General features: G+C 42.8%; 1 protein-coding gene across 2 annotated transcripts; it reads left to right on the plus strand.

Moving 5' to 3' along the window:
* Positions 1-1,706: 1,706 nt before the first annotated feature.
* On the plus strand, positions 1,707-14,958 carry LOC120246165 (B-lymphocyte antigen CD20-like). 2 transcript variants are annotated; one of them, XM_039253532.1, is made up of 7 exons: positions 1,707-1,787; positions 7,667-7,841; positions 8,278-8,397; positions 9,565-9,621; positions 11,152-11,391; positions 12,162-12,263; positions 13,149-14,958. In XM_039253532.1, the coding sequence occupies exons 2-7, from the start codon at positions 7,683-7,685 to the stop codon at positions 13,362-13,364; spliced, it is 894 nt and encodes a 297-aa protein (XP_039109463.1). In that variant the 5' UTR covers positions 1,707-1,787; positions 7,667-7,682; the 3' UTR covers positions 13,365-14,958. The 2 variants fall into 2 exon arrangements, with proteins under 2 accessions (XP_039109463.1, XP_039109464.1); XM_039253533.1 differs by lacking the exon at positions 9,565-9,621.
* Positions 14,959-22,185: the final 7,227 nt, after the last annotated feature.

Here is a 22,185-nt window from a genome sequence, read left to right on the forward strand (position 1 = left end):
TAAAGTGAAAGTTTGTTTATATAGATTCAAATTCAAGTTTATTCAGGAGGGATCACACATAGAGCCACCTAACTGATGTCACTGGCCACCAAAGGCAGGGTAGCAAACACTCTGAGACAGACATGGGAAGAACAGGGCCTACACGAAAAAAGGATGTGAAATTCAGGTTGTGCAAGCCCAGTCCGAGCCTCACTGATTCCATACATGTGCCAAGCCCGGACCCTGTTTCCATGCTCACTGAAATGAAGGTGGGCTCCAATGACCACCCGCCATCCTGGACTCCAAGCTCACAACCTCCCCATCATCTATAACTCCGGTCTCGTGTAATTATCATCCCTGCCACCAACCATTCAAGCACTTCAGCAGATCCTCAGAGCCACAACCAGAATCTTAGATGGATGGTGGAGCCTATGTTTCCACTCCTCTTCTATGAAATGTATGAGAAGCGACTGCATGCCTTTCACTCATCATGGACATTGATGACTGCAAGTCCTCTATTCAAATGGCAGCCTGTTCCACTGATGGACTCCTTCAATGGTGGGGAGTTGGCATTTGGTTTTATGTTGCACCCAGACCAGCCACTCCAGAACTACTACTACCCATTGGTTATGACTCTCTGATCTGAACCATCTTAAAGAAAAAGAAGAGAGTCTGAAGGAGAAATAAAGAAGAAGGGAGGGAGGGAGGAGGAGAGGAGAGAAAGGATTGGAGGGAGGGAGAGAAAGGGAGGGAGAGAGGAAGAGATGGAGGGAAAACAGGAATTAACCTCAGATTTGGCGGCAGAGCTGCCACATTTTGGCCCTTTTGATTAGGCAAAAAATTGCCTAGTTATGGCCCTGAGTCCCTAATAAGATAAAACAATGGACAAGGAAATTAAAAAGCAAGAAGAAAAAATCCAGCAGTATGAGCATAAAGGTTGTATATGGTGGAGGCATAAAAGCTTCGGGCAAAAATTCCTTTTCCAAATGTTCATACTCTCCTGGCCACCGGCATCCTCCATCCCTCATTTGATCTATGCCTGGCACAGCTCCAGGCCAGACTGAAAAGAAAGGGGATGCAAGGGAGTCAGAAAGATGGAGGGAAAAGTGAGTTTGTAGGTAAATGTGCAACTCGAATTTGTATCCCAAATCATGCAGCTCTTGCCTCAAGCTTCTGGGGACGTGCTCTCCAACACCAAGCTATATTTTAGGCCATTCCTAGAAAATCCCACATGAGACATACATGCTCCCACGAGGACCTTAAGTGCGGGCAAATGTGGACAATATTTGCAGAGGGATACCTGCAATACTCCAAAGCGACCAGGCATCCTGATTCCTGAATCTCTCTGCTTGAATGCCTTCTTCCCACCTCCTCGCTCCTAAAAGTGAAGTAAAAAGGTAAAAGTCCTAGCAGCCCATCTGTAGAGAATTTCTAGAGCCCTTCTTGCCCTTGGGGACCCACCATCCACACCTGCTTACAGGGTGGGGGCTGCAAAGTTCTTCTAATTAGGGTAGCGTAAAGTACGCCAGGCAGTCCCCCAGGACCCTTTTCAAGAAGTGAAACCTCGTGGTAAGGCAGAAACTTTTCTGTACATCCTTTGGCTCTGGCATGTGTGCATTAAACCAAAGTGATTGGGGCAAAGGCCAAGGTAGCAGAAGCCACTGATTTCCTGTCACCTGGTATCTATCAGAGGCCCCAGGCCTGCCCTGTGTCACTCACCTCCTGTGTACCCAAGACATCAGCAGTGGAAGTGAACTTGGCAGCCAGCATCCAAACCAGCCTCGAGACCAAAGGCCTCAGACATTCAGGTAAGGGACCAGTTTGCTTTGTTTCAGCGACTAAAAAGGGGACGCCTGAATAGCTTAGTCGGTTAAGCACCCAACTCTTGATTTCAGCTCAGGTCATGGTCTCGCGGTTTGTGGGTTAGAGCCCCGTGGTGGGCTCTGCACTGGCGGTGTGGAGCCTGCTTGGGATTCTCTCTCTGCCCTTCCTGCGTGCTTTCTCTCTGCCCTTCCTGCATGCGCTCTCTCTCTCAAAATAAATAAATAAAATTTTTTTTTAAATGACTACAAGGGAGTGATGCCTAAAGCATAGTATGGTTTTGGAGACTAGAGATTCTTGGCTTTCACCCTAGGCCTTCCCCGGTCAGGTTTTCTGACAGTGTCGCAATTTGAGGAAGGGTACAAGGCTTTGCTGCCCACCTACTTCCTGAGCCACTCCATCTCTCAAGAAAGACCCTGGCCAGTGAACTGGGAGTCACTGAACAAAAGCAGCATACTGAAGCATGTAGACGGGAGCGTGGTTACCACTCTGCTGGGCCCAAACCAGAGCTCCGCCACCTATAAGCCCGCAGGCGAGTTACCAAACTCCTACATTCCTGGGTTTACTTGCCCACAAGATGGAAGCGATGGTTAACACCCACCGCTTTATGTATGGTTAACTGAGCTAACAGCCCAAAGCTCTCAGAACCCTTGGCACTGAAGAAGAAAATAATCAGCCATGGCTATAATGAAAATATTTCCATTTCTTTTGCTTTGAATGATTTTGTCTCCAAAGATACGCTGCTAAATGTGAATACCCTTCGATGTAGTTAAACCTCACAGGCTAACATTTTCTGCAGGGGAACGAATGACGGGGGGAGGGGGGTGTGGAGGACATCAAACTGAGCACAAAATCCCACCTCAAAGCCATCACAGAAGCCTGCAGTGAGAGTGGGCCCTGCAGAGGAGGAAGAGCTAATGAAGGGCAACAAAGATGAGTTTTAGCCCAGTCATAACTGTTCCCTGAATCCAGCATATAATGTGACTGCCTTCCCGTTTTCCACGGAACGGCCTGATGTCACTGATCATCAGGTGGGGTGAAACCATCACCTTTTGGTCCAACATCCTGCATGTTTCTGTGTGAATCTTCCTGGAGGAAGTCGTTCAGTTTAATGTTTATTAAGCTCATGGTGCATGGACAACAGGTTCTCCATGTCACCCTAGCGTGACAGCCCTTGAGGAATGGCCAGGAGGCCATGACAGCAAGACAGAGAGCTGAAGCTCAGGACGAGCAGGACTTAAAGTAGTGATTTGGGGCCTGGTTTAGTGGCCCAAGATAAGAAACCTTACAGAGGAAGAGGCCGCAGGACCTGGGCCCTGACTGGGCATGGAGGTGAATGGCCTGGAGAGAACCGTGGCTCTGACTCTTGGAGCCTGGGTCCAGGGGGACAGGAATAAAGCCATCTGAGCGCTCGTGCCTGATGAAAGGCCGCTGACTCCATGTAGAGCAGCCTCGGCCCAGCACCTCTGCCCACAGGCTGTGAGGCCCCCAGAAGGGTGGGTGGTGAGCAAGTGGAGGAACAGAGGGGAAGGGTAGGCTCTGAAGACGCGGGGGTGACAGAGGGGAGCCAGGGCAGTGGCCGCTGGGTTAAAGGAAGGGGCTCTGGGAAAGGAATGCTGCAGCACATTGTAATCCTACAAAAGATACAGGTATCCTTTGAATATTTAGTACATTGTACATTGCAAATTCTCCCATGGTCTCGGACAGTACTTTGAGTAGTGAGATCACAGAAGTAGCCAGCCGCAGAGCTGGGACTAGCACCTTCTATGCACACAGACTGAAGACGCAAGACCCGCTTTCTCTGGGACTGATGTCCTGGAGGAAGGAGAGGGGCTGGGGACGGGCTGGGGAGCCCAGGCAGAGGGAATGGAATGGAAGTGAGAACATTCCTCCTGGGACCTCAGCGCACAGGACCAGAAAGGACAGAAATGCAGAACTATTTTGAGTGGCAGGGGAGGAAGTTGAGGTAACGAAAGCTAGGCAGCTTTGAACTTCTCATTAAATGATGTAATTACTGGACCTAAAAAGTCATTATTCAAACCAAAACCCATAAAGGCAGTGAGACTGCTCTGCAGCGGATGCACCCAGAAGTGGTGGTGCCTTTTAAAAACCAGAAGAGATTTGCAGAAGTCACTGCAATAAAGTGGGGGCAGTGTCAGGGAAACGGAGCCCTGATGGTGATATAGTTTAGTGAGCACAAAATCCTACTGTTACCGCATTTGGGCCAATGTGCTCAGTCACCCCGGTGGATATACCACCTAGGCTTTGAGCAGAGCCGTGTGCTGTGCCCTGTTTAAGTCATCGTAAACAATTAAGAAACAATGATGGGGAAAAGCTGCAGGAATCTACAATATCCTTGGGAATATGTGGCCTAATTTTATGTATTCCCACACAATGATGATTTTCAGTTCCTAGTCTTCTACGATGCCCTCGCATAAAAATACGTATGTGTTTTAGAAAGTTTATTTCCATACAAAATGAAATAGCACATAGAAATGGGTATGTTTGTGTTTATAAACTACTATTTTACAGTAATATGTGTTGAAGGATAGTTGCCATAATGAGGCATCATGTTTTTAAGTGCATTTATTTCTTTTGGAAGCGACAGAGAACGCAAATGGGAGAGGGGCAGAGAGAGACGGGGGGGGGGGGCGGGGGAGAATTCTGAGAATCCCAAGCGGGCTCCACACCGATGCCAGAGAATCCGATGAGGGGCACGAACTCACAAACTGTGAGATCACGACCTGAGCCAAAGTCAGACGCTTAACCGACTGAGCCACCCAGGTGCCCTGAGACATTTTTAACAGCGAAATAAAATATTCCCCCCCTCCCACAGTGGTCATTACTGCCATCAGCCATTACAGATAGAGCCACAGTAGAATTTGCTTAGGTTGAGAGGTTTATCTCACCAGTAAGAGTGACTCAGCCTTAGGCAGCTGAAAAATAAGGCGAAATCCAAACAACACTAGTCCTGTCCTCTCCTTCTGTCCAGATAATTGATGCCCTTTGCTCTTTAAGCTGTCCTCGCTAAAAGGAGTCCTCTGGGAGAGGAGTGTGGTGACTCCCGGCCCATTCCCTTCCTACAAATGGGAAACCTCTGAACCTGCATGTCCACATCTGCAAAAAAAAAAAAAAAAAAGACAAGATGCCTTCTGGGTAAGACAGGTGTGGGGCGCCCAGGGGCTGGATGTGCAGTAACCCCCGCACACAGAGGTGCTCCATAAACAACAACACGACGTGGTGTGGCCGTGGGGCAGCAGAGAGCACCGGCCTCAGAGCCACAGTGACTGCCTTCTGGTTGGCTCTGTCACCAAGTGTAAGGTCTGTGACAAGGCGCAGCCCATCCCCGGGCCACGGTTTCCTCATTTGTCGAATGACCAGGATGGTTTCAGAGGTTCTGACCAGCTCCCCAAGTCCTGCCTGCTGGCCAGAATCACCCGGAGGCTCCGCAGCGGCCTGCTTTACTGCACTCCCATTTGCTAGGGGTCTTGTCGGGTAGTTTGTGTGCAAAGCACCAAGACCTCCCAAACCACACGACATCTGGGGATTGGCAGGTAGGGTGGGATCAAGTGCAGAGCACCAAGCCGAAGCCTCCCCTGTCGTCCTGACAGGTATTCGGGCTTCGATCACTTTATAGTCATCCAGACAGCACACACAGCTGAAGAAGGCAGAGGTTTGTAAGTGAAAGGCTGACCCCCTGTCCCACACAGGGGACAAAGCAGCCACAGATACCTCGTTGGATAGGTCCAAGCCCTCGCTTTTGATCTCCAGTAGTCGTGGAACTGGGAACGAGGGACTGAACTATTCTGTGCCCTGGCCACCTTTTCTACAAAACAGTAGCAATGATCCACCCCTTGTCTACTCTGGGAGACTTCAGTGAACTGCGGACGTGAAACCTCTTTGTTAACTACACACTGGGTGCAAAGGTGAGGCCTGGGTGACTCCCAAGTGCCTGTCCTATACCACAGTGCCAGGCTCGGTACAGGCACCGTTGTATAGTACCACGCAAGCTGGACAGTCTTGGTCTCCAAGGCTCCTTAGTGACTTACAGCCAACAAAGACGAGACCCAAGATGCGTATCTAAAGAGAGTTCCAGGGCCCAGGAAAGACCTGATAGATTCCATGTAAGTAACTGACATAAACATATAAATGCCAAGAGAAAGTGCAAGATGAAGAAAGTTGAACAGTCCTAAAACATGAGAGCTGGGGGAGGGGAAGGGGGGCGCCTGAGTGGCTCAGTCAGTTAAGCTCTGACTTTGGCTCAGGTCATGATCTCATGGTGTGTGAGTTCAAGCTCCATGTCAGGTTCTGTGCTGATGACAGCTCAGAGCCTTCAGTCTGCTTCAGATTCAGTATCTTCCTTTCTTTCCGCCCATCCCCTGCTCACGCTCTGTCTCTCTCAAAAATAAGTTAACAGTAAAAAAAAAAATTTTTTAAACAAACAAAAAACCCATGAGAGCTGGAAAGGGTCTTGGTAATAATCACCAACCTGAGAAATGAATAAATCATGAATTCTAAGAACAAATGGCAACTGCCACTTTCTCCCCACGTAGGAGGCATTTTCATGTCTGAACTTACTTCCCACAACATGTCTGTGACAGGGATGTTCTCATTTTCCCCATGAGGGGAAAAAATAGAAACTAATGCTTATAGAGGTAATGATACTGAAAACCAGAAGAGCAACAAAAACAGGTCATGATTATTCAGATACGGGGGCTTTACATACATTTATTTCCTGGGCAATTTTAAGAAACTATTCAATCCAGGCATCGCTTGGATTAAGCAAGAGAGACAAGGTCTCTGCTTTGAGGGCACTTATATTCTAGTGGAAAGAGACTGGCCATAAAGAAGCAAGCAGATAAACAAGGTAATTCCCCACAGTGTTATGTGCCACGTACACAAATCAAATGGACGCTGTGAAAAAGGCTGCGCTGTGGACTGAGGATTTGCGGAAGGCTTTTCTGAGGAGCTGACCTTTGAGATATGCTCAATGAAAAGCCACCAGCCACACACAGACATCAGTCCATCTGAGTCTTACAGAAACCCTGTACCGTAAGACAAGAACTATTATTCCCATTTTATAGCTGAAAGGTGTAAGGCCCAGAGTTTAAAGAACTTGCCTGTAGTTTCACCACAAAAAGAATTTGACTTAAACCTAGACAACCCATGTCAGGAGGCCACAGTCTTATGTACAACCTCTGAGAGCCTCCTTAAAGTGATTACTCAAGGTTGCAGAGTTGGTGGTAAAGGAAGACTAGAATCGGCCTCTGCTAACTCGAAGGACAGTCCTCACCATACTCTCTCTTTTTAATGCTTATTTTTGAGAGAGAGAGAACGACTGGAGAGAGAGAGGGACTCTGTCGGCACAGAGTACAACGCAGGGCTCAAACTCCTGAGCCACGAGATCATGACCTGAGCCGAAGTCAGACACTTATGTTTCATGATGCCTCTGGCCCATCACAATGTACAAACGCTGAGAAGCCAAAGGACAAGGAGAAGTCAATACAAAATACACTTTCCAACATGAGAGCATAAGAAAAGCGTTCAGGGACGAGAGACAAACAGGGCATGTAGACACATGAGCATGGCGTTCTCTTCGGCAATAAAGGATGCACCAGACATCATTGTTGAGAATACTGGCAGGGATTCCAGGGGCCCTGTGTCCTTGCCTGAGATGCCCCCTTCAGATCTTGTCTTAGAACACAGCAGTAGGCTCGGCCTCAGACCCAAAGCCACTGGCAAAAGTCCATGTCTACTCTCAACGACACTCATGGAGAGAATATAGGGGAAAGTACTCAAGATACAGGAGACAAAAGACTGCTGAAAATCCTATTCTCCCTCTTCCTGTTTTATTATTTGTTTTTAGGAGTTCTGAGGGTGAAATGGCGACACCCAGAAATTCGATGAGTGGGACTCTCCCAGAAGATGTTATGAAAGGCCCGACTGCCATGCATCCTGTTCAAAAAATAATTCCCAAAAAGATGTCTTCAGTGGTGGGCCCTACACAAAGCTTCTTCATGAGGGAATCTAAGCCACTGGGGGTAAGTCAGCTGCACTCCAGTCCATATCGTAAAGACTCTCTGGCCTCAACAGGCAGAGGCTACAAGCCAGGTACAGAATGCAATCCAACTAGAAGGTGGTTGATCCAACATGAGGTGTCCTTTATGTCCGACACAGTGTGCCAAATCGGGGATGTGCAGAGATGTCACAGTGATCTTACATCTCCTTTGGATTTTGCAGTCTGCATACTTAAGGGTCTCACATCCCAGTTTGTCACCAGCATCCCAGACGTATCTGTCTTGGAAATGTCCCAGGTGATGAGGAAAGTGGATCTGAACAAGACAAAGGTCTTGGCACCTTGGCCACTTCCTTTAGGCATTTTACACAGTCCCAGGTCAGGGGCCAGGGCCACCAGCTTTCGCTTTCTGACTTGATGATGACTCCAGTTCCTCATCAGTCCCCTTATTCTCTCTACAGGCTGTCCAGATTATGAATGGGCTCTTCCACATGGCCCTAGGTGGCCTCCTGATGATCCACATGGAGGTCTATGCACCCATCTGTATGACTGTGTGGTACCCTCTCTGGGGAGGTATTCTGGTGAGTAACAGCTAACAGCCATTAGGGTAGTGATGCAGACAAAGAGGTTTAAAAGCTCCACAGTAACATGCGAGATTATTTCTGGTTGAGGAAAGTATGTGGCTGGGAAATAGCTTATGAGGTGAAAGTAATTTAGTGGAAAGAGAGGTTGACTGAATTGAGCATGAATCCCATGGAGTCAGTGGTCACACCTCATGTAAATTCAGAGAGAGATGCCCTGCATGGATCTACACAGGGAAGGAAGATCGTTCAAAGCAGGACTCTCCTAAATCAATGTGGAGAGGGGTGAGAAGGACACTAAACATGTGGACTGTACAACAGGGTGGTTCCAGAAGCAGGAAGGAGCAGGCGCATCCCATTTCCTCCCACCTGTTCCTTCTTCCTACAGTTCTGTGTAGCTACTGTCTCAGGTGGTGAAAGCAGTCCCATCGCAAATGAATCTGCTTGGGCTTATCAGCAGAGCAGCAATCCTTACGGCTGTTTTGTGCACGTTTTCCAAGCTTGTAACTTGTCTGGGTGTAGTCTGGAGCGGGCACCTTTATATCCCCATTATACTTTCATAGTTACTACTAAAAAGATATGCCCAGGATTGAGATGTTCAGAACAAAGAGAGATGGATGAGAACAAGAGTTCCCTCCATTTCATAGCTTAAACAAGGAAGATGGGAAATAATCACCATCACTTCCTGTAGCAGCAAACGTTTTAATGGAGTGCCCATGGCATTCAGGCCACGTTGATTCATTCTTCACTGGCATCAGAATCACTGAAATCACTGTGAACTCCAAAGAGAAATTCCACAAATTTAAAAAAGAAAAACGAGAAACTAAAAATAAAGCTTGTAAATTCAGTGTTAGTATTCATTGACACGAAAACTTGGGTTTTGCCTCTGGTCTTACTATATTCCTAGTCACAGCTTCCCAGTTGGTTGCATAAAAGGCATCAACTAAATATAGCTGGGCGTGAACAAAGGGGAAATACGACTGCTGAAAAATGAATGAATACTGCAAAAATGGCTGGACGGTTTGGTGAAAGTGGTTGGAAGTATGGATAGATTTCTAACAACCAGTTCTCCATGTTAAAAGTGATCTCCCTCTCTGCCTTCCTCCCTGTCTGCCTCTTCTCCCATGTACCTCATGTCTTCCCCACCTACCACCTCTCTTTTCACAGTATATCATTTCTGGATCACTCCTGGTAGCAGCGGAGAAAAACCCCAGGAAAAGCTTGGCAAGTAATCTTATGTCCTTCTTCCCCACACGTCAGAGAAAGACCTACTTTCTCAGTTGAAAACAAAAACTGTTCCACACCTTTGGAATCACAGTAGCACTGAGTTCTCTCCTAATCCCAAAAGGCAAAAGATCCTCTACAAAGCTGTTGTGACTGTATTCATGAAAAACTTGGAAATGAGACCTACCTGAATTATGTCCACGGAAACAGAATTAAAGGCAGACCGATGAACAGCAACATGCTTATGGTCTTATGGATGTTAAACGCGTTGAGACTAACAGATCTCTTTGAAAGCTGTGTCAGTTCTCTTAGACCACCATTTAGGAAAACTCTAATCAATACTGTGATTAACTCAACACTGTGATTAACTCAACACTGTGATTAACTCAGCAGTGAGCTAGTCAGTTTACCTCTATGTACCTCTATAAAACGGTGCTACCATATTGTCATGAGGATGTAATGGAGTAATATACATGAGCATGCTTCAGAGGCTACATAAGGAGCTATTGAGGGTCTCATCCAATAGCCTTCCCAACACATTTACACCTAGGTCATGAGCTTACCAGCAAGTTTCCTCCTCCGAGTTTTTTATACTTACTAATAATAAGCTATTATTACTAACTTGTGACACTCCCAAAGTCAGTGATGGATGGAGTGGATTGAAAATGGTTCCTCTCTAGAGGTGGTCCAATAAACTCAGTTTTTGAAAAAAAAAAAAATGTTTATGAAGATAAAGTTGTTTTATTCTCCAGATACAGCAAGTCCTACTGACTTGTCCTTCAGCCAGGGATGAACTATTGTAGGTCTTAAAATAATCATCAACAATCCCACACTATTCACTTATACTTTCCTGTTTTGACCTTCTATCATCTCTGTAGGTAGAATACTCATTCTGACACCCTTCCCCTATGCTACCCAGAGGCATCAGCCCTAATTATGTTTTCAAAGATGGTAGACTGAGGTTGACTGCAACCCATGTCAATAAGAGTAGGTGGGGCTGTTCTCGCTACTGTTAGTTTCTACTTGATGGTACAGACCCGGAGGGCTCCATCTGCTCTTTCTCTCCCCACACCCACAGTACGAGCCCACTTCAATGTGATGGACGGACATCCTTCCCTCTCTTCCCTCTAGCTTCTAACACAGACAGATATAACCTGAAGACTATTTATGTTCACTTAGCCAATATTTACCAAACGACAACCAGCACGGTGGCAGGGGCAGTGAAAGGAACCGCAAGGGTACAAAATAGAAGAATTTAGGATTATTCCTAAAATTTTCTCTTGATAAACTGATTGAATGTGATGGGGTAAAATGAGACGGGGAAGACTGAGGAAGGAACAGGAGTGAGAGATGAAGGTTTTCATTTTACGGTGACAAGGGCATTAAAAACCACTTGGGGAAGTGTGGCTTAGTATGATCTGGGTGCAGTGCCTTTATGAATAAGAGGGGTGGGATCCGGGATTCCTTCCTCGCTTGTATTCTCCAAATGAAATCAAACCCCAATAACACATCTTTATGTCTCCATTTCAGGTCAAAGCGAAAACGATAATGAACTCGTTGGGCCTCTTTGCTGCTATTTCTGGATTAATTCTTTTGATCATGGACATATTTAATATTGCAATTTCCCATTTTTTTAAAATGGAGAATTTGAATCTTATTAAAGCCACCAAGCCATATATTGACATACACACCTGTCAACCAGACAGTAAGCCCTCTGAGAAAAACTCTCTGTCGATAAAATACTGTGACAGCATACGATCTGTTTTCTTGGTAAGTGTGAGGCTGGATTTCTTCTCAGGGAAGAAGTTTGGCATTTTTATTATAAGTGTCAACTCTGGATCCAGACTGGCTACCTCTGCTACTTGCTGCCTATATGGCTTGGGGGCAAGAATTTTAACCACATTCTGCCTCAGTTTCTTCAACTGTAAGGTGGGGCAAGTGCCAGTATTTATCTCATGGGGCTGTTTTGAGCAATAAGTTAACATAAGTTAGCTGGTACACAGAAGGTGCTATGTGTTTGTTTCACTTTTTATGTTAGTATTGGTTAACATGTATTAGTATGATTAAGATGAACACTGAAGAATTACCTAAGTTGTTATGAACACTTCTTGCCTCCAGTTTTAGGTGTAGAGTTTGAAGGGGAAAACTGCACCTCTCGAGTATAGACAGGTTTCCTTGGTTGTGATACCATATTACCTAAACTTAATTTGAGAGTCGCTGATTAATTTTTCCTACATAGAATTGATTCTTCCATTAATTGTTGCTGCCTTATTTCTTATCAGCTGCCCCTGATAAAACGCATGTTTTTCTGGCATGTCAGCAGCTGGGCTAAGGGTTGGGGTTATAAAGATACTAGTAGTGCTTACAGTTAGTCATTACCTATAGAATTCATCTTCTAAAGGACCCATCTTCTACAGAACTGATCTTGTAATCACTTAATTTTAGCCATGAGTCATTTAGTGAGTACCAACCATTAAGTTGTTATTACATTCTTTAAGTCGTTATTACATTCTTGCCCTCACTTTTTCTGTGTTCTTCAGAGCATTTTTGCCGTGATGGTGATCTTTACCTTATTCCAAAAACTTGTGACAGCTGGCATTGTTGAGAATGAATGGAAAAAACTGTGCTCCAAACCTAAAGCTGTAAGTAGTAGTAGCCACCGTGTCTCAGCCCCTCTAGGAAATCATGTCTACAAAAAATCGTTTCTGGGGAATGTAATCCAACATAACTTTTGAGACTAAAAGTTTCACGAAAAGTGGTCTTGGCAGATTTCTGGAAAGCAGAAAATACCAATAATGAGGAAAAAGTGTCTTGAAATTTGAAGTAAATCTAAAGGTTAGACAGAGGATACAGCCTTGTAATATGTGCACTGACTAGCCTTCAGTTCTGCCTCACTCCAGGTGTTCATCTTGATTTCGCAATCCCACACGTAACGTGCAGAAGCAGGACAGGCTGATGAAAGCATTGGTTTGCCCACTTCATTTCCCAATATCCCCTCCCCACCCCACCCCACTGGCACCTTTCATCAGACCCCACTTCCAAAGCTATAGGTCAAAGAGGCTCCACGATTGGAAGATGCAAATATCTCCATGACAGATCTATTATCAACTGCTTCAGAACCACAGAATGTTAGATTTACAATAAAATTTAGAGACTGTCACAATTCCTTCATTTTGCAGATGAGAAAAACAGGATTAGAGAGACAATTACCTTCCCAAGGTTATAGCCAATAAAAGGCAACTCAAAACTTGAATCTAAATTCCTCTATTATTGCAGCGTTCTTTCCCAAATACTGTGTGATCATTCCAGGCAAAGTGGCAAATATCTGCGCACCTTGAAGATGAGCTTTGATAGGTGATTTGGAAAGGATCTGAGCACTTGGGAAATCAGCCCAGGTATTTGGAGGCATATAGGAAATAACATAAACAGCATAGAAAACAGCAGATCTTTGATAGACATTCATAGAGACTGTTGACAAATGGCCAAAGGTAAAGGTCCAGAAATGCTTGTTCAATTTTGTGTTCCAGGATGTAGTTGTCCTGTTAGCTGCTGAAGAAAAAAAGGAACAGCCAATTGAAGTAACAGAAGAAGCGGTTGAGCTGACTGAAATACCTCCCCAACCAAAGAATGAAGACATTGAAATCATTCCAGTCCAAGAAGAAGAGGAGGGAACAGAAATGAACTTTCCAGAACCTCCCACAGAACAGGAATCTTTGCCAATAGAGAACGATAGCATTCCTTAAACTACTCTTTTCCTGTCTTCTGTCTCTTTTTCTTAGGCATTAGTATTCACAGCTTCGAAGAGATGTAGTCACCCTCATTTCCTGAGGCCCTCCGCAGGCACCCTCCACACGTCTCTCTGGCCTTTGCACGGAGTGACCACAGCTCACTCACACCCGCTCGCTCTCGCTCGCTCTCTCACGCAGAGAACCCAGCCATGGCAGGCGACCGTGTAGGCATGCTTCCTGTCTGGGGCAGCTTCCTTAGATTCAAACAGGGTGGAGTAAGCGCCGCACACCTGTCAGTTCTCACCAGCCTCCTTCTTGGGTGAGGCTTTGCAGTAGTGGGAGCAGATGATCTGCCTCGTCCCTCTGAACCAGAGACTCTGTCTCTGATGAGTAAGATAAATCACCGTCCAGGCCATCCCTACACTTTCTTTAATTCCTTCCACGTCCACATAGGTTGTGGAGTCCCTTTTGCACCATTATCCTAAGGAGAGTAAAAAGTTAACGATAATGAGGTGCAATAAGGAACCAGTCTGGCCATCTTTCTATGGGGCTGACGCCGCGGTACATTCTTAGACTGTCCACACCCCATCAGGGAGCCTCCAAGTGGCCAATACCCAACCCTTTCTTCATACAAATAGCACAGCTTATAAATGGGCACATCTGTTTCTGTCTTAACTTTCCCTGACTCCTGCTCTAGGCTTTTGGTTGCACTGTCTACTCTCAGCCTTTAGGCAAGAGAAGAAAGAATCAAAGAAGATGCCATAATGAATAGCCACATCTGAAATGATAATCAACGGTTGTATTTGTAATTTCCATTTCACAGAGTAGTTTATGGGATAGTTACATTTGATCTTCCATAATCAAGAAAAAAAATCCCTCTCCATATTTTACAAATGATTCAAAGAGCCTAAGTAACTTAAAAATAAGTAAAGGTAATTTGTTAATGGTCACAGCTAGTGATTTTTGAGAGCCTTCTTTCCTACCCAGATCTTCTTACTCAAATCCTATAATGTTTGAAATAACCACATTGCCTGTATAAACAACTTGAGCCAAGTCAACAGGTTTTAAGAAGCACCTGCTCTCCGATTAGCACGAAATAGGTGTTCAGAGAGACACAAAGGAGTCAGAAATCAAGTTTTGCTTCTCAGGAATAAAAGGACATAGACATTCACAACATTTGGAAAACTACTCATATCATTAATATATACTTAGTTGTTAGATGACATAATGAAGACACTAAGTATATGGACATTCTCAGAAAAGAAGATCGCGTTTGAAAATAACGGAATTAGTTACGATGCCAAATCTCAGGCAATAGCTACCCTATTTCTCAGTTCCTGTTCATATTCAGAGATACTAGTAACCTACATAGGAAGAATGTCTGTAATCTATCAATTACATTTGAGCATTTTCTATATGTTAAATGCTGCCAGATTCTGTTACGTAAATAGACAAAGTAATTTCCCCTCCTTGTGATATTTCTACTTTGCTAGGGACCACCAACTGAAGATATTTCCTGTGCTTAGAAAAAAAAAGGTGAAACATTATATGTAAAGTCCTCAAAATTAGCTTTAAATAAATAAAACTATATTTGTGTTCTTGTCTAAAACAGATGATTCCAACACAGTGTTTTCCCAGTCTATTGTAACGTCAGACCACCAGGGAGGCTCCTATAGCCTTCAGTTTATATTCACATAAACCCAATTTGGGTTTGAGCTGTGGGATGTCAGAACATCAACTATGTATGTCAGTGTATTCTTTTTTAATTTTTATTTTTATTTTAGACAGAGAAAGACAGTGTGGAGGGGGACAGAGAGAGTGGGAGGCAGGGGGACAGAGGATCTGAAAGCAGACTCTGTGCTGACAGCAGAGAGCCCGATATGGGGCTCAAACTCAGGAACTGTGAGATCATGACCTGAGCTGAAGTTGGATGCTCAACGGACTGAGCCATCCAGGTGCCCCTGGGTGTCAGTGTATTCTTACACACGTGCAATCCCAAGGAAAATTTTCACAGAAGATTTAATAAGTGAATAACCAATTTCTCACAGTAAGCACTCTGGAAGGTTCCTGAAATAGGTGGCAGGCACTTCTGCCTTAAGTAGAGGAAAGGGAAGAGAGCAATGGCAGACCCAAGGAAAAAATTAATGAGAAAATCTTCAAAGAAGACAGGCTTTCACTTCTATAGTATTTTCCCCATTTCTGAAATATACATAGAGGATCCCTCTCCAAAACCATTGGTCTTTAAGAATTTTATTTTATTTTATTGGGGCGCCTGGGAGGCTCAGTCAGTTAAGCATTTAACTCTTGGTTTCATGAGTTTGAGCCCCGCATTGGGCTCTTTGCAAGCAGTGTGGAGTCTGCTTGGGATTCTCCCTCTCCCTCTTGGGATTCTCCCTCTCCCTCTCTGCCCCTTCCCAACTCATGCTGTCTCTGTCTCTCAAATAAATATAAAAAAAAAAAAACCTTAAAAAAAGGAAATTTCATTATATATATATTTTTTGTTCAAGTATAATTAACATAATGTTATATTAGTTATTTTATTCATTTTTTATGATCTCAAATCTTAATCGGTTTTGTACTGACCTCACGTAGCTCCTTTTGAGATGCCATTAATGTCTTGTTAAAGAAGAATGAAAATTGTTGCTATGACTTTTCTCCCCAATTATCTCTTTGGCAATTTGTTCCTAATAGGGTGACTGACCATCCCAGTCTGTCCGGGACTGAGGGATTTCCTGAGAGACAGAACTTTCAGTGCTAAAGCCTAAACAGTCAGAGGTAAACCAAGATGGATGATCACCCCAGTTCATAGTGCTACATAATTGTACCTGGTTTCAATCACTGCATAATATAATCTGCTTTTTTTTAACGTTTTATTTATTTCTGAGAAAGAGAGAGAGCAACAGTGTGAGCAGGGGAGGGTCAGAGAAAGAGGGAGATATAGAATCTGAAACAGGCTCCAGGCTCTCACCTGGCTGTCAGCACAGGGCCCAACGTGGGGCTTGAAACCACGAACCGTGAGATCATGACCTGAGTCGAAGTCGGACGCTTAACCGACTGAGTCATCCAGGTGCCCCTATAATCTGCTTTTTATACTTAACATTATATCATAAATATTTTTCTTTCTTGATAATCTTCATAAGTTACTTAGTTGCAACTTAGTAGTTCATTGAATCAGTACAGAATAATCAATATTCCCCTATAATTGAGTACTAAAGGCCTTTTTCTTTCTTTCTTTTTTTTTTTTTTTTGCAAATCACTTTTGGAGCTGCAGAAACCATGAGCAAGACACACACTTCCTCTTCTCATTATTCAAAATGTGGCTTACCCTTCAAACACTGACAAAGTCTGTCAATAGGAAGTGATGACATATGTTAAAAGCCAGGAAATTAATTTTACACTTTGACAAGAGAATAGTCAAAGATCCAATACATATAAAAGGTAACTTCAGACTGATTTAGCATGAGTTCATTTATGGATTTGATAGGTTTTAAATTCTTTTTTTTCTTTTATAGTTTATTGTCAAGTTGGTTTCCATATAACACCCAGTGCTCATCCCCAGAAGTGCCCTCCTCCGTGCCCATCACCCCCCTTCCCCTCTCTCCCACCTCCATCAGCTCTCAGTTTGTTCTCAGTATTCAAGAGTCTCTCATGGTTTGTCACCCTCCCTCTCCCCCACTATTGCTTCCCCTTCCCCTCCCCCATGGTCCTCTGTTAAGTTTCTCTTGTTCCACTTATAGATGAAAACATATGGTATCTGTCCTTCTCTGCCTAACTTATTTCGCTTAGCATAACACCCTCGAGTTCCATCCACATTGCTACGAATGGCCAGATTTCATTTTCTCTCATTGCCATGTAGTATTCCATTGTATAGATAAACCACATCTTGATCCATTCGTCAGTTGATGGACATTTACGCTCTTTCCATGTGTTGGCTATTGTTGACAGTGCCGCTATGAACATTGAGGTACATGTGTCCCTATGCATCAGCACTCCTGTATCCCTTGGGGAAATTCCTAGCAGTGCTACTGCTGGGTCATAGGGGAGTTCTATTGTTAATTTTTTGAGGAACCTCCACACTGTTTTCCAGAGGGGCTGCACCTGTTTACATCCCACCAACAGTGTAGAAGGGTGCCCATTTCTCCACATCCTCGCCAGCATCTAGAGTCTCCTGGTTTGTTCATTTTAGCCACTCTGAGTGGCGTGAGGTGGTATCTCAGTGTGGTTTTGATTTGTGATATGTTTTAAATTCTTGGCAAAAAACCTGAAACACTGATGGGGAAGGTTCAAATCAGAAATTTTCCTAAGTTAAGTCTATAGTGCTTTTGTTTTTAACTCTTATTTATTTAAGTAATCTCAAACTCACAACCCTGAGATCAAGACTCACGTACTCTTCTGACTGAGCAAGCCAGGTGCCCCAAATCTAAACTTCTTAAACAGGTTTCCTTTCTTTTAAAACCTGGTTGTGTGTTCTGAGCTAATGAGGACCAACATAAAATGACTATGGTAGGATCATACAGTGGCAAAATCAAAGCTAGTTTAAGATCATCCTCTGGAGCTATCTTTGCTCTTCACTCATCACTTCCCTTCCTTATTTACTAGGAAAAAAATTATTCGTAACTTGTATGCATTCTGCTGCAAGAGAGAACAAAAATCTAAAGACACAAACTAATCATTGGAAAATCATTAATTCATTCATCCAAAAATATTTGTTGATCACAGGCTATGAGGAGCAAAAGTAAGCAGAGATCTCTCCTCTTGGAGCCTTATTATCTGGTTGGAGAAAGAGACAGTAGGAAAATATCCACCTGCACCTACTATGGGTAAGGCATACTGTTAAGTGTAGAGGGGTATACTGAAGGGAAGCTCCAAGTCCTCAAAAATTGTAGTGCTAATTGGAGATGACTTAAAAGTGTACGTATTAAAAGATAAGCAAACTCACAACCTAGTTGGTAAGGAAAATAGGTACCGCCACATAATAAAGACCATTTATGACAAACCCACAGCCCAAATCGTACTCAACAATGAAAAAATTGAAAGCTTTTCCTCTAAGATCAGGAATAAGTATGCCCAGTTTAATCACTTTTATTCAACATGGTTATTAGAAGTCCTGGACATAGAAATTAGGCAAGAAAAAGAAATAAAGACATCTGTATTGGAAAGAAAGAAGTAAAACTGTCACTATTTGCAAGCAACATGATACTATATATAGAAAACCTTAAAAATTCTACCAAAAACTCTTAGAGCTAACAAATGAGGATACAAACTTAACATACAGAAGTTGGTTGCATTTCTATACACTAAAAGTGAGCTATCAGAAGGAGAAATTAAGAAAACAATCCCATCTACAGCTGCATCAAAAAGAATAAAATACCTAGGAATAAATTTAAATAAGGAAATTAAAGACCTGTACCTTGAAACTGTAAGACATTGATGAAAGAAATTTAAGATGACACAAATAAATGAAAAAAATATACTGTGCTCATGATCTGGAAAAGTTAATATTGTTAAAATGTCCATACTACCCAAAGTAATCTACAGATTCAATGCAATCCCCATCAAAATACCAATGGCATTTTTCACGGAACTAGAACAGAGAATCCTAAAATTTGTATGGTACCACAAAAGACCCAAAATAGCCAAAACAATCTTGAGAAAGAAAAACAAAGCTGGAGGTTATCACAGTCTTTGATTTCAAACTTTACTACACAGCTGTAGTAATCAAAACAGTATCGTACTGGCATGAAAACAAGTATACATCAATGGAATAGAATAGAAAGCCCAGAAATAATCCTACACTTCTATGGTCTATAGATTAATCTAGATTAAGGGGGCAAGAATATACAATGGGGAAAAGATAGTTTCTTCAGTAAATGGAATTGAGTGAACTGGATAGCTACATGCAAAAGAATGACCGCTATCTTACACCATATACAAAACAAATTCAAAATGGATTAAAGACGGGGCGCCTGGGTGGCTTAGTCGGTTGAGCGTCCGACTTTCGCTTAGGTCACGATCTCGCGGTTCGTGGGTTCGAGCCCCGCGTCGGGCTCTGTGCTGACTGCCAGCTCAGAGCCTGGAGCCTGTTTCAGTCTGTGACTCCCTCTCTCTCTGGCCCTCCCCTGCTCATGCTGTCTCTCTCTCTCTCTCCTAGAAATAAATAAAACATTAAAAAAAATTTAAAAAAAAAAAAAAACAAAAAAAAACCCAAAATGGATTAAAGACTTAATGTAAGACCTGAAACCATAAAACTTCCAGAAGAAAATATAAGCAGTAACCTCTGTGACATTGATCTTAGCAATACTTTGGTATAAGAGTCTCCTCAGGCAGGGGCAACAAAAGCTAAAATAAACAAGTTGGATTACATCAAGCTAAAAAGCTTTCGCACAGCAAAGAAACACATTGACAAAATAAAAAGGCAAACTACTGAATGGGAGAAGACATTTGTTAGTCATATATCCAATAAGGGTTTAATATCCAAAATATATAAAGAACTTACACAATTTCATATTTAAAATATTTTTAATGGGTAGAGGACTTGAATAGACATTTTTCCAATGACATACAGGTGGACAACGGGCATATGGAAAGATGCTCAACATCACTAATTATCAGGGAAATGCAAATGGAAACCACATCGGGTATCATCTCACACAGATCAGATTGGCTATTACCAAAAAGACAAAAAATAACAAGTGCTGGTGAGGATGTGGAGAATAGGGAATCACCATACACTGGTGGTGGGAATGTAGACTGGTGCAGCCACTATGGAAAACAATAAAGAGGTTCCTCAAAGATTAAAAACAGAACTATAATACAACCCAGCAATTCCAACTCTGAGTATCCAAAGAAAATTAAAAATGCCAATTCAAAGAGATATAGGCAAGTTATACTCACTGAAGCATTATATATAATAGCCAAGATATGGAAGCAACCTAAGTGTCCACTGACAGACGAATGGAAAAAGAAGATGTAAGGGATGTGTGTGTGTGTGTGTGTGTGTGTGTGTGTAATGGAATATTACTCAGCCATCAAAAAATAATGAAATCTTGGGGCATTGGGTGCCTGGGTGGCTCAGGAGGTTGAGCACCTGACTCTTGATTTTGGCTCAGGTCATGATCCCAGGGTCATGGGATTGAGCCCTGTGTCAAGCTCTGCACCAAACATGAAGCCTGCTTAAACTTCTGTCTTTCCCTCTCCCCCTCTCCCTCTCTCTCTCTCTCTCTAAGAAAGAAGGAAGGAAGGAAGGAAGGAAGGAAGGAAGGAAAGAAAGAAGAAAGAAAGAAAGAAAGGAAGGAAGGAAGGAAGGAAGGAAGGAAGGAAGGAAGGAAGGNAGAAAGAAAGAAAGAAAGGAAGGAAGGAAGGAAGGAAGGAAGGAAGGAAGGAAGGAAGGAAGAAAGAAAGAAAGAAAGAAAGAAAGAAAGAAAGAAAGAAAGAAAGAAAGAAAGAAAGAAAGAAAACAAAACGAAATGAAATCTTGCCATTCCAGACAACATGGATAGATCTAGAGGGTATTATGGTAAGTGAAATAAGTCAGACAAAGAAAGACAAATACCATATGGTTCACTTATATGTGAAATCTAAAAGACAAAATGAATGAATAAACAAAACAGAAACAGACTCCTAGCTATAAGAAACAAACTGGTGGCTGCCAGAGAGAAAGGATTGCGGGGGCTTGGGGGGGGGGGGAGGCAAAACAGATGAAGGGTATTAAGATATACAAACTTCCAGTTATAAAATAAATAAGTAACGGGGATGTAATGTGCAGCATTGGGAATGGAATATAGTTAATAATACTGTAATAACTTTGCATGGTGACAGATGGTAACTAGACTAATTTGGGGTCATTTCATAATGTATAAAAATACTGAATCACTATATGTACACCTTCAACTAACAGGATATTGTATGCCAATTTTACTTCAATAAAAAATAAAATAAAGTAAAATAATATAAAATAATAAGTAAAATGAAATGAAATGAAATAAAATAAAATAAAATAAAAACTATTTTGTTGGAGTAAAAAAGATAACCAGTACAGGTTCAGGAAAATTCAATGGAAAAAGAATAATCTTTTCAATAAATTGTGGTGGGAAGACTGGTTAGCCACACGAAAATGAAACTGGACACTTACAGCATACACAAGATTAGGTCAAAATGGATCAGAGTCCTAAACATAAGAGCTCAAACTAGAAAACTCTTAGAAGAAAACCTAGGTGGAAACTTCATGCCATTAGATAAGGCAATGATGAAAAAATAAATTGGACATCACTGAAATTAAAAACTTATGTGCTTAAAAAAAACAGCGCTACAAACATCACTATAAAGAAAGTAACAATACAACCCATTGAAGGGGAGAAAATGTGTCAATCTTAGGTCTAATAAGAGGCTAGTCTCCAAAAGCATAAAGAAAGCTTACAACTCAACAATGAAAAAGACAAATACCCAACTTAAAAAGCGGCAAAGGGTCTGAATACATATCTCTCCAAGCAAAACAAAGAAATTGTCAAGAGGCACATGAAAAGATGCCCAGCACCATTAGTCACTAGGGAGATGCAAATTGAAACCACAATGAGGACTACATCACACCCACGGGGCTGGCTATAAGCAAAACGGAAGTAAGAAGTATTGGTGAGTATCTGAAGAAACTGGAAATCTCATACAGTGCCAGTGGTAATAGAAAATGGTGTAACTCCTTTAACACTGTTTTTGGCAGCTCTTCACAAAGCTAAAGGTAAAGTTACTATAAGACCCAGTGGTTCACCAATAGTCTCAAGAGAACTGAAAACACACAATTACACAGAAGCCTCTACACACATGTTCTCAGGAGCATCATTCA

This window comes from Hyaena hyaena, unplaced genomic scaffold (assembly GCF_003009895.1).
Source record: "Hyaena hyaena isolate Hyena2069 unplaced genomic scaffold, ASM300989v1 scaffold_456, whole genome shotgun sequence".
In the NCBI taxonomy this organism is placed as follows: Eukaryota; Metazoa; Chordata; class Mammalia; order Carnivora; family Hyaenidae; genus Hyaena; species Hyaena hyaena.